Here is a 12,309-nt window from a genome sequence, read left to right as displayed (position 1 = left end):
ACTGATTCTGCCTCTCCTTCTGATTACATCCTTATCACAATGCATCTTTGACACTATCTGAACACAACATGGACCAGGTTCTCTCTTGTGAGTCCAGCTTTTGCACATAGAGTCAAAAGGGTATTTGTTTTGAAAATCTCTATTGATTTCTGGGGGGCTGGGGATACTTCTGCAATTCTATGCTAATCATCGGTGAAATTGTCTTAAAGAGGTAACAGTGATAATATTTTCATTATAGGAAACATTTGAGGGAAACATAACAATGAAAGATGTGGCATTTAACTACCCAAACCGACCAGAAGTCAAAATCCTGCAAGGGTTGAATCTAAAAGTAGAAAAGGGACAAACTCTGGCTCTTGTTGGCAGCAGTGGCTGTGGAAAGAGCACTGTTGTTCAGCTGCTGGAGAGATTTTATGACCCACTTGATGGAGAAATGGTAAGTATTTTTGCAAGAACAGTTCAACAGCTTAAGGGAGGGCGTTCTTCATTGGTTTTCTGTGATGTTATAAGTACAATAGGTGTTTCTAGTTTTATTTTTTAAGTATTTTTAATGTAAAGATCAGCAGAGACTCATTGGGTCTCCTTAATTAAACTAGATGTATGTAAGTCCCAGTTTCCCACATTACAATTATTGAGGTTTTTGTAATAAGAACAGTTTAAAAACTAATAAATATATGTATCTACTTCTGTTTGATCTAGTAATAGAATTTTCTATCTACGTTCTATCAAAAAAAAAAAGGTGAACATTGACAAAAGTATTTTTTTCATAATTTTTACTTGTCAGAAACATCTTTAAGAGTATGCCTGCTTATTAAGTGATAGATTGTAAATATTTTTAGTAATTTTGGTTTAAAATATAGGGGTTCCTTTACTACTCATTCAGCAACTTTACAATTTTTTTTTCACTAGTGGTACTGTTAATTGCTGATAATTGTTCTTTGATGTAAATGTGCTCAGAGGTTTTGTCTGAAACAGAATAACACATTTTGACCTTCATGAGGCGAGAATAAGAAGGATTTTAGAGCTTGTCTCTGCAGAAATACTCACAAAACATAAAACTATACTTAAATAAAGCCTAGATACAATTTTAATTTTTTGGGGGGTTTAAAGTGCCCAAAAAGGTTCAGTTTAGCAAAGTGATGTGTAGAAAGAAGCAGCATAGTTGCTCCAAAAGTGTGTTTAACAAAGTGCAACTTTCTTATCAGGGTTTCTGACCTTGTGTACATAAATAACAACAGTTTACTGAAGGGTAAAGAACAGACCTGTGCCATAGAAACCACAAAAATGTTGGACTAATTTTTAAGCTGAGCTGCACTGTGAACTGAGTGAAAGGGGTTTAGCTTAAAGCAGAAACTGTCAGAACAGCTGTTCACAAAAGTTCCCTCATTTCATTGGATTTTGAATCAGGTTCATGACACCTTTTCCATTGAAGAAAAAGTTATATTGGCTGAAAAATGACTGTAGAGCACCAGCTGTAGAGTTAGTAGAATAATCTCCTCCAACAGCCATGCTACGAATGGGGCAATTCTTCAGCTACCCAGCTGATCTTGTCACCCAACACGAAGGCTAAGTGCTGCACTGGGTCACTCTAGTGGAGATTTAACAGCCCTTTTAATGTCCTGGTTTATTTGTGTCCAAGTTAAGGTGACTTGTGTAATTATGAAGCTGATACATAAAAAATAAAAATAAAATTATGTTTTTATCTATCTAACAAAAAATTATAGCAATTCAACAGGCATATTTAGCAGAAGTATGAGAGTTGCCAATGAAGAGAACTGGCTGCAAATGATATCTTAATTTCTTCTTTATGGATGCAAAATAGAATTTTGGAACATAGACAAGAAGGAGGGGAAGGGATTATGTGGGCTTGCAATAGGTAAGAAAGAGCTAAGGAAAAAGCTGCAATTGCACAACTTCTGTGTATGGATTTACAGTAAGTCTCAAGTTCATATATAACCATGTGACTAAAACTTAAAATGTTTGCTTTCTCAGATTTTTGATGGCAAAAATGCAAAGGCACTGAATATCCAGTGGTTGAGAGCTCAGATTGGTATTGTCTCACAAGAACCAATCCTGTTTGACTGCACTATTGCCGAAAACATCGCCTATGGAGATAACAGCCGGGAGGTGTCCTTTGAGGAAATTGTTAGTGCAGCAAAACAAGCCAATATTCATTCCTTCATTGACTCACTGCCAGATGTAAGTTACTCCCTTTTTTTCCTTCTCAGAACTGGATGTGAACTTAAGTGGCAGGGAAAAACTCTCTGCTTACTTTACCTGGGGTACAATAATTCTCTGAGATGAAAATAAATCTGAAACATTTTTTTAAATGTTTTCCTTACATAATTGTATTTACCATACTTATTTTCATTCTGGGAGATTCCTTTGTCAGGTGGAGAGTGGAATTTTAAGAGCTCAAGGAAGAAGACACACAACTATAACTAACTGAGAGCTGCTACTAAGGGGTGGGGTTTTAAAGTTGACCATTTTTTTTTAAGCTCCTGTCTGTCTCAAGCATATGTAAAAGATTCTGCTAGACTGATGAGTTTACACTTTCTTACAGTTATACCTAGCCAGAAGTTGAATTTCAAGTATTCCTGTGGTCTAATAATTACTAAGAAATTTTCACCTATGTGCATGAGACAAACACATAATAATATAAGACTGAGCATCTTGGGTCAGATGAAAGGTCTGCCATGCACAAAATCTTGTCCTTATGCAGTGACCAGGAAGATGTAATTACAAGTATTCAGAAAGGCTAAAAATTTATTCAGATTTCCCCTGAATGCTCATCTCACTTTGCATGATTTTTCAGAGTCTGAACCCCAGTATTGTCACAGACTTTCACTCACCTTTGGTGTTGTGTTGTCTGATTAAGAATAACATTGTCATTTCAACCTTAGAGTAGCTTGTTTCTTTGAATTTATTAAACACTGGATGTTATAAAGAAGTCTACTAGTAAATGATCTACAGATCTATGGCAGATAGAAATTCTGGTCAGCTGTTTCCAGAAAGCTACCGGTGTGGAATATGCAGATGATGGGAGGCTGGTGTCAGAATTTACATGCTTCAATATACATCCAAACTGATTTTCATTCGCAGCCTGAATTTATTACATTTTTTCCAGAAATACAACACCCGTGTAGGAGACAAGGGAACCCAGCTTTCTGGTGGCCAGAAACAACGCATCGCGATTGCCCGAGCTCTTGTACGCAAGCCCCAAATTCTGCTTCTGGATGAAGCTACTTCTGCCTTAGACACAGAAAGTGAAAAGGTAACTTAAGTCTGAGCCAGGAATCTGGAATCTAAACTTCTTTTTTGATTATGATTACTGTTTTTATTCCCACAGTTTAAAGCCAAAAGCTGGAAATATGGTGTCTTATGCAAATTACATATTTAGGTAAATAATAGACAAATATAAATGTCTTAGCCCTCCTTGGGGGGAAAAAAAGTATTTTTACATCTGTATGGCAGTAGGCAGATGGAAGTTGCTATGAAGTTGCTTTTCCTTAGCCTAGAAGTCTTCAGGCTTCAACTGAGGAAATGATATCAAACTTGAAACAGGACACACAAACTACAGAAGACAAAAATATTGAGGATGCTGCTAGAGAACATAGGTTGTTTTTCTTTCCCTGTGAAACTGTGATATGTGGCTTACTTAAGTTTTCTTCCTTCTCCCATTGCTTTCTGATCCTTGCTACATGTTCATGGCTAAAATTAAAATTGTAGGTAATAATTGGTAAAACTTTTACTTATTTTTCAAGGCCAAAACTGTAATCTTGATATTACAAAAGTACAATCCAGCTGTAGAAAATTAACAGAGAGTCTACAAAATACTTACAAATACTTACTATTAATGAGCAAATATTATATCACATATTATAATCTGGAAAGTTAAGATTTCTGCTGAGTTTTGATCAATTGTAGGCATGAAAAAATGAGGTTTAATGGCAATAAGGGGAAAATGCCATTAAATAATACCATGATTTATTGTTTTCTTGATTATATGCCAGTTAGGTATTTAAATTTAACCTCTTATTTTATTCTGCATTAATAAGCATAAGGAATAAATACAAGAAAGCAGAGATTGTTTTTAATATCTTTCTGCCAGTGATAGCTTTAAGAAAATGTGATTCATGAGACTCCACGTGAAATCATGAGAACTAGTATGATACTAGTTGGCTCAAGAATATTGACTTCAATATATAATTAATCAGTCATGAAAGAAAGCTGTGGAGGTCCCCAATTAAACCTCCTCTTCACACAAAGGCCAATACTGAACTGAAATTTAGATTATTTTATGCCATGTCTGGTAGGGTACTTGAAAATCTCAAGGAGATTCAGTAGATATGTTTTTGTCCCTGTTCCAATGCCTAATTATCCTTGCAGCGAATCCTTTTTATATCCAGTCAGAACATATTCTACAATTTAAAATAATTTTCTCTTTTTTCTTTTTTTTCCTGCCATGCATCTCAGTAATGAGCTTGGTTCCTTCTAATTCACTTAACTATCACAGCATTATCCACTCTAACAGTCTAGACTCTGCCAAGATATAGGCTAATTCTAAAGCAAGATGCTTGAGCAACAGATATTCCCTTTCCTTCACTGCCATATTGGAGTTTACAGATGGCAATTGAGGTGTATGTCATGGCAGCTGCCAGAATAGCTCACCTTTTGGTTTTTTCATTGTGCAGATTGTCCAGGAAGCGCTGGATAAAGCTCGAGAAGGTCGCACGTGCATCGTGATAGCTCACCGTCTCTCCACCATCCAAAATGCTGACAAGATCAGCGTCGTCCAGAATGGCAGGGTCGTAGAGCAGGGCACCCACCAGCAGCTTCTGGCTGAAAAAGGCATCTACTATTCCCTGGTCAATGTTCAAAGTGGCTAATGCAACATCTCAATTCAAGGCAGTACTTATCTCTGCATTGTCACTGTGGCTATTATTGTCTTTGTAATTATTTCAATATCAACAGTCAAGTCTTGATACTTTTGGTTTTCTTCATTCCTTTCATAAGTTATACAAGCCCAAGAAATACTAAGTAAATGTGTACCAGTTTCTCACTACTAGTTTTCATTATTTGAACCGCTTTTCTATGTGGCCGAAGCAGATGCCCATGGCACTCATGAAAGTAGAAGCATGCTAAGCCAAATATAATTAATATTAGCTTGCTTTGAACTCTTTCAAAAATCACAGTAATTAGGTGTAAGCAATTTGGAAATATTTTAATGCTCATTAAAAACAGTTTTGTTCTTGTCAGAAATAAACCTCAAGCCTTATCCTCACTATGCCTGTGTAAGGCAGTCAGTCCTGGCCTATTAGGCTTGTTACCATATGTTATGAGAACTTGCAGGTCAGCTGAAGCTTTATGCCAGGTGTCTCTTGTTATGATGTGGAGTTTTAGCCGGGATGTCAGTAAAGGCCTTGAAAATACAGGCACAGACTGAAAACGAAGGTCCCAGAACTGTAAGTACCTTACTGATCATTGAAGAGTTGCAACCTTAAGAGATGGACAAAGACTATCTGAAATGAAACAGAAATTAAACAACAGATAAGGAAAAAACCCAGGATTATAACTGATGAGCAAGACACGGCATCTGCTGCAGCCTGGGAAAGTATTCCCTTCAAGTCTCTCGAAGTCCTAGGAGTCAGAAGTCAAGGACTAAGAGCTCTCTGAAGACTGCAATATTTTATACAAGGTGAAAATCCTGGATTTGGACTTGGAGGAGGGGGAAGGAAGACATCCTTTTTATATTGACATCCTTGATTGAAGAGCTCTTGAGTCTGAGCACTGCCATGACTGAGACTCTCAAGGACTGTAACCATCGGTGCTGAATCCCTGGCATCGGCTATGGGATATTGGATATTGTTTGCTAGTACAGGATGGCTGTTAAGAGCTAACTGCTTCGAACATGGAGTAATATTGACTAATAATTATTAATGACTAAACAGTAGAAATGTATTTTGTTAGTGAGTATTTATGCAGTAAAGTTTTGGTTTTAAGTTTAAAACTGTCCTGATTAATCAATCGTCCGCACTTCCGTCATAGCAATTTCTCATTCCCTGAGATTTATACATATGGTCTGTCGTACCTACACCTAGATATTTACTCACAAAGAACCAGTCTGTAGGCAGATAGGCATTACCAATTAGGCTCAACCATGTACTAATTACATTCTACAGAATGCTGATTGATGCAGTCTCATTGTATTCTTCGTGAATCACATACCTATTTTCTTTTGCTTCTGTCTTAGATGGAAAACCAGTTTCACTGGAAAATTTGTTTGTTTCCTATTTATGCATTACTTGATACAATAAGGTTATTGTCCATCAATAAGGATATTACTCTGCATAATACTATAAATAAGTAATACTTGAGACTGTAAAAATGAAATAGGTACTCTTCAACATTATAGTCTGACAATTCAAGTAAGAACACACTTAAAGTGATTTTTTAAATTAAATTCTGGATGTTAGTATTTAGTTTTTAAACTATTTTTAATAGTTGATGACACATTTTCTAATGATTGGATTAGGAATGATTGAGTTATTTCCCTAACTCATTTCAAACATGCTTGATTTACCAGAACAATTTAGCTCTTAATGAAAATCAAGATAACACTGTAAATACTTCACCAGAAGCATCTGAAAACCATTTTTTTTTAAATTTTGGCCATATAGTTTAAAATATATTTCAGAAATTCACATCAAATGCAGAAACTTTCCAAAGCAATCTATTTTCCTCCATTCTTTTATTTTACATTTTAAAAGAAGTATTTGTTGAGATTTGTGCAAAAATTTGTATAATAATTCCAATTCCACTATAAATGCTTGAACAGCTATGCTGTTGCTCACAATCAAATCCTTTTCAGAATTTTTTACAGAAGACCATGACAGTCATATTGCTACAATTGAACTACCATTCAATACCTCATCATGTAGTTTATAGGCAAAAAGCCAAAAGGACAGACAAAGACACCTCCAAAAATGAGGTCATATTCTATTTGTACACCTTTAAATTGCAGTGGTTTACCCAAAGGAAAGACTGACTGAACTAGGACAATTCTGCTTTAAGGGCCATTATTCTACCACATCTTTCCAAGGGGCTTAACTGAGGTCTTACTCCTCAGCTCTGCCTTTTCAGTTAGGCTGTAACCATTCTGGTTCCCCTTGACGTCACCAGACACTTGTCTGAGCTCTAAGTACTCCTTGTTGGAGCAGTCAGCTCTTGTCTTTGCCCATGAGCACAATATGTAAATGCTGTTATTCTGAAATACTAGGTCTTTTTTCCTCTGTCTTTGAGAGCCTGCAGCAGTTTCAAGCAGTACACACTGTTTTGAGGGGTGATAATTTAATGTTTTCCCACACATTTCTTGTGCCTCTAGACCCATTATCTTTGGAGCAAGTCTTTAGAGAGGTGTCAGCATTGACACCACCTTGGCAATCCTAACCTCTTTGCAAGCAAATGCCACTGACTATGGGGAAACAGAAAATAAGGACTTATGTTCAACAGCCTGATAGCCATTCTGCTGAAACAATTAATCAAAATAGAGTTCTCAGAGGAAAAAGATTATTTAGGTCTAGAAAGTCATTCTTACTGCAGATTCTTATCTGGCTGTTAAATACCAGTGTCCTATTGCCCAGCTTTCTTCAGCCTATTGCCTCCTGCAAGGACAATTGATCTTTACGCAACAAGTATCTCGTTTCTAAACCCTTCTATAATTTGTGACATAGAGTGAGAGCGTGAGTAAACTCCATCATTCTCTGTCACCTCAAGAATTTCTGAAAGCCTATTTCTCACCAGCACCATAGACCATGTACCATGTCCAAAAAAAGACTATACATCAGTTCTGGATCCCCACTAGTCTCTTCTTCAGGTATTCCTTCAATGTTCTTCCTGAACTATCCCACATGTTGGGAGAAGTTCAATAGTCTTCCTCACTAAAATTGACCCCCCCATCAATCAAGATTTAGTGGAACCAGTTCTCCTTTCTTGCAAGTAAATCCTTTGAATCTGGTGTCTCTTTCCTGTTGCTATACTTGTCTATAAAATCAACCTTCCTGGTACCTTAATTTCTGTAAGACACTAAATATCTCCATTAAGCATTTGTTAATGAGTAATACTTGTAATTATTCATAGCACAAATAGACATAAACATGATATCTTCCTCAAGGTGTATAGTCTATTTATAACTTTATAACTATTTGTCATACTCCTCTCCCTCAAAATCCAGTCTAATTTGTAGATTTGGTCATTGAAAGGAAACAAGACAGCTTGGGGAAAAGAAGAAACTAGATACATTGCTTATGAATATAGGGCAAAACCATTCAATTCTTGTGCAGAAAAAGCTACATTGTAACTGTATCTATGGACAGCCTAAATAACTGTTATTGTCAAGTACTCAGTCTTGCAGACAAATTGTCTAGAACAATGTAGCTTAATTATAAATTCATTCTGTATTTCCAGGAGAGGATGGTATCATTATTCTATCATTATCATTATTACCTTAAAGCAGTTACTTGAAAGCTGAAAGTAAGAAATAGGAGTGGAAGCAACTTCAAATTAATTGCTGTGAATTTCATGGACTCTAGAGCTATCAAAAGTAGAGAACAGGAAGGAAAAGAGTAGAACACACAAGGGCAAATATCTTTAGCAATAGCTATTGAAAGGTGAGTACATTTCATTTTGTCTTTGTGTGCTTATTTCAGTATGCATTTCATTCCATTAAAGATGGTTATCAGTATCCAGGTGCTGCTGTAGAGATCTAGCACAGGACTGCACATAACTCACAGTGAGCATTCAAACCTAATTTCTCTAAGCAAGTCTATCTTCTGCAGGGTTAACAAAGGTCTGGCCAATGAAGACTAGGGCACATTTCACGTGTTCTAGAGCTGCTGTCACTAGCAGGTCAGATTAGCAACAACTGTGTATTCTAGCTCTTCATAAGATGGTGCAAGATGATTATCATCAGTACCTACATTGTTAACGCCTTGGCACAGAGTAAATGAATCACATCTTGAATGAGAGCTCTACTAAAATTAGCATCTTAGATCCTGCATTATGTAATGTTTTATAAAAGTAGATCCATAAACTATGGCTGCAGCCTTACATTCACCAAGCCAGAAACATTTTAGTCGAAATACTAGAAATTGTATGGGCTGTTTTAAAATATCCTGACATTTAAAGTCACTGAGGCTTTAGGTAACTTCAATATAAATATTGTACTTATGTATATAATCTCTCAGTAGAAATGGTATAATTCATTTGCTTATTAAGGGAGCTAAATACATTAAGAATCTTTTTTGAATACACAAACACTTGTTCTAAGATAAAAAAGTGTGGTCCATATATGATCTAACAAACAGAAATTCTTTTATTTCCACGTTAATTCTGATTTGGTTCTTGGAAAAAAAATTCAGTTCATCATATACAAGATGTTAAAAACGAAGCAATGTTGAGGGGAGAATGAATATATATCTATATGACACAGGAATCCACTTACACTTCAAATGTCCATAATTAGGACAGCTTTCACTACAGCAATATATTAAAAAGTCAGGACAGAACTTAGAAAGAATGATGCTACTATAGAATCATAGAATGACTTGAGTTGGAGGGGACTTTAAAGAACATCTGGTTCCAACTCGTCTGTTGTTGACAGGGACACCTTCTACTCAACCAGGTTCTTTAGAGCCCCCTCCAAGCTGGCTTTGAACACTTCCAGGGATGGGGCATCCACAACTTTTTTGGGCAACCTGCTCCAGTGCCTCACCACACTCAGAGTAAGGGATTTTTTTCCTGGTACCTAATCTAAGCCTTCTCTCTTTCCGTTTGAAACTGTTTTCCCTTGTGCTGTCCCTACATGCCCCTGTAAGCAGTGTAGGTGCACCATGACCAGCACTATTTACTCTCTTTACTGCTGGGGCTGTGACAAGCTGTTTGGTTAACACTGACACCACACTTTTTTTCTTTCTTGGCACTCTTGTCTTTTCCCGTGATTAACAACTTCTTACCTTCCCTTTTACATATATGATATTTTGTACAGCTTTCATTTTGGATTGTGCTTGCTTGTTGTGGAAACTTTTTAGTTTCAGGAAACTTTGATATGCATATATTTAATACTGTTGTAAAGCAATATATCATTCCCATGTTGTTCAACAAACAAACGAAAAAGAAACAAATAAAATTTTTGCACATATTCCAAAACAAGAGTAGGAAAAGGCACTATGCAATTATGACAGATTTCTCCATCCTTCAGATGAATTCCTAATCTAAATTAAGTTTTCCCAGGATTTTCTTTTGGATAGCTCTACAGAAGATTTCTCTATTTTTCTATTTATTTATTCTACTTTCTAGTTTTCACTGTAAAAGAAGATGAGTTATTAAAGATCAGAGTTATTTACATATCTGTTGAATCAAAAACAGCTTAGACACTACTCCTTATGCATATTAGAGTTGAGAATTACAGTTCTGGATGCCAATATTTCCCTGTTCAGTTTGTTAATGGTATATTCAATGAAGCATACAGCAATCTAGTTTTGCAGATGTTTATAATTTCATTTCCTGCAATTTCCTGAGGAGTTTGATAAATAATCTGAAGCTTGGTTGCTCACTTGGTGCTTGTATGTAGATATTTGAAATCTTTCCTCTGAAGATATGATTATTCCTTCTAGCCCTAATTTCCACACTACTACCTATGAGACTTTAGCTGTAGAAAAAATGTATATGATTTCCATCTAAGACTATTTTGTTTCAAAATGAAAATAAATTTCAAAATATCATTCAAAATTTCTCTATAAGTACTTGTGGAAAATTGAAATACTAGAAGTAATTTCTGTGATTGAACTTTAACCCCAGTTTCCTTTGAGTTCATGATGAAAGATGTGTATTTTCTTATTTATTACTCTGTTCTGTAAGTCAACCATTTTTCTTCCTATGGCCATGTCTTTAATTTGCCACATGATGGCCACATTTGTTCGGAAAACAGCTAAACTTAACTGCATTGTCTTTTTTTCTTTTTACTTCCTCATGTATGTCTTGTTTGACTCAATATATGCAGTGTTCTTCTAACCTAAACTGCAATGTTCTCTTCCCTGCCTAAGGGATTAACACATCAAATTTACAGTCCTGACACCATTGCTGCCATGTCCTTTAAAGTCAGAATTCCTAACACCTAGACTAAGGCAGTACACACTAACTGCTCTTCCCAGCTTCTACTACAGCAAGAAGACCTGCTGGAGGCAATCCATGATGGTAGATAATGTTTGTCTCCACATACAAATCAAAGGCCTTTCATTTATTTCTTCCTAATTTAATCTAATTTGCCACAAAACCTATTAAGATAAAGGAGAAGGATAAAGAAGAATCTTCCCATGCAAAAAGTATTTCAGAGTATTACAAGAGCAAAGAGGTTTTCATTTAGTCTGGGTAATTTGACTCCAGATACAGTTTGAGTTCCATTTTTTTGAGCAACTTACTTCTTTAAGGGAATTCTCATTCAACACCACTATCATTCTACATTGAATTTCACATGACCTCTAAATTTTACAGAACAGATACAGGAATTTACAAAATATGGTATTAAAATCCCACATTTATATTGAAGTGAAACTGTTCACCTGTGAAACAAAACAGACATTTAACCACCAACATTGGTATTTTATACTAGGTGAATTTAATATTGCTTGTTAATAAAAGATAATAGCATTTCACAATAACCTGATTTTGCAGCTGTGGACAGGAAATTCAATGTTTGGTTCAATTTAATATATCACAGACTTTAAAACAGATGTTCAATGCACTTTCATATGACCTAAATGAAAGTAATTTTAAAATAATTTAACTGTCTAATTGGTTAAACTATCTGCAATGAGGACACAGAGTTGGTTTATTGTTTTACACTGAGAAAATTCTGTTTCTAGGATGAGATTGGTTCACAAGAAGAAAATAATTCTCAATAAGACACCAATGAACTTATTGTGGGTGAATATCTATATGCACAAACACTATTCTTTTTTGTGTCCAGTAGCAGAGGAAGAAGTGATGAGTCCAATTTCATCTGAACACAAGAAATAGTTTATTATTGTGAGGGTGGATGAAGACTGGAACATGTTGCTTATAGAGGTTGTGGAGTTTACATCCAGATATCCAAAACTAAACTAGTTATAGCCCTAAACTACTTGTTCTACTTAGCCCTGCTTTAGCTAGGCTTTGGACTAGACAACCTCCAGAGGTGATTGTCAACTTCAGCCATTCTGTTTTTCTATGCAGGAAAAACAGTGGTCAAGCGTATGGATTCAACCAGTGAAA

The 12,309-nt window shown here is 35.8% G+C and overlaps 2 protein-coding genes across 5 annotated transcripts in view; one reads left to right on the top strand and one right to left on the bottom strand.

The window, feature by feature from the left end:
- ABCB1 (ATP binding cassette subfamily B member 1) overlaps window positions 1–6,010 on the top strand; it is a 48,193-nt gene extending 42,183 nt beyond the window's left edge. For all 3 annotated transcript variants that reach the window (XM_030264623.4, XM_004186218.6, XM_030264624.4), the window contains 4 exons: window positions 239–436; window positions 1,993–2,199; window positions 3,128–3,274; window positions 4,695–6,010. In XM_030264623.4, coding sequence (XP_030120483.4) covers window positions 239–436; window positions 1,993–2,199; window positions 3,128–3,274; window positions 4,695–4,889 — 747 coding nt within the window. In that variant the 3' untranslated portion in view covers window positions 4,890–6,010. The remainder of the gene's footprint in view (window positions 1–238; window positions 437–1,992; window positions 2,200–3,127; window positions 3,275–4,694) is intronic.
- Window positions 4,812–12,309, bottom strand: part of CROT (carnitine O-octanoyltransferase) — a 44,494-nt gene continuing 36,996 nt past the window's right edge. For both annotated transcript variants that reach the window (XR_012054488.1, XM_072925502.1), the window contains one exon: window positions 4,812–5,522. Coding sequence is in view for 1 of the 2 variants with exons in the window: in XM_072925502.1 (XP_072781603.1) it covers window positions 5,519–5,522 (4 nt within the window). In the remaining variant the exon portion in view is untranslated. The remainder of the gene's footprint in view (window positions 5,523–12,309) is intronic.

The sequence above is a fragment of the Taeniopygia guttata genome, chromosome 2 (assembly GCF_048771995.1).
Source record: "Taeniopygia guttata chromosome 2, bTaeGut7.mat, whole genome shotgun sequence".
In the NCBI taxonomy this organism is placed as follows: Eukaryota; Metazoa; Chordata; class Aves; order Passeriformes; family Estrildidae; genus Taeniopygia; species Taeniopygia guttata.
This window is presented reverse-complemented; position numbering and strand designations above follow the sequence as displayed.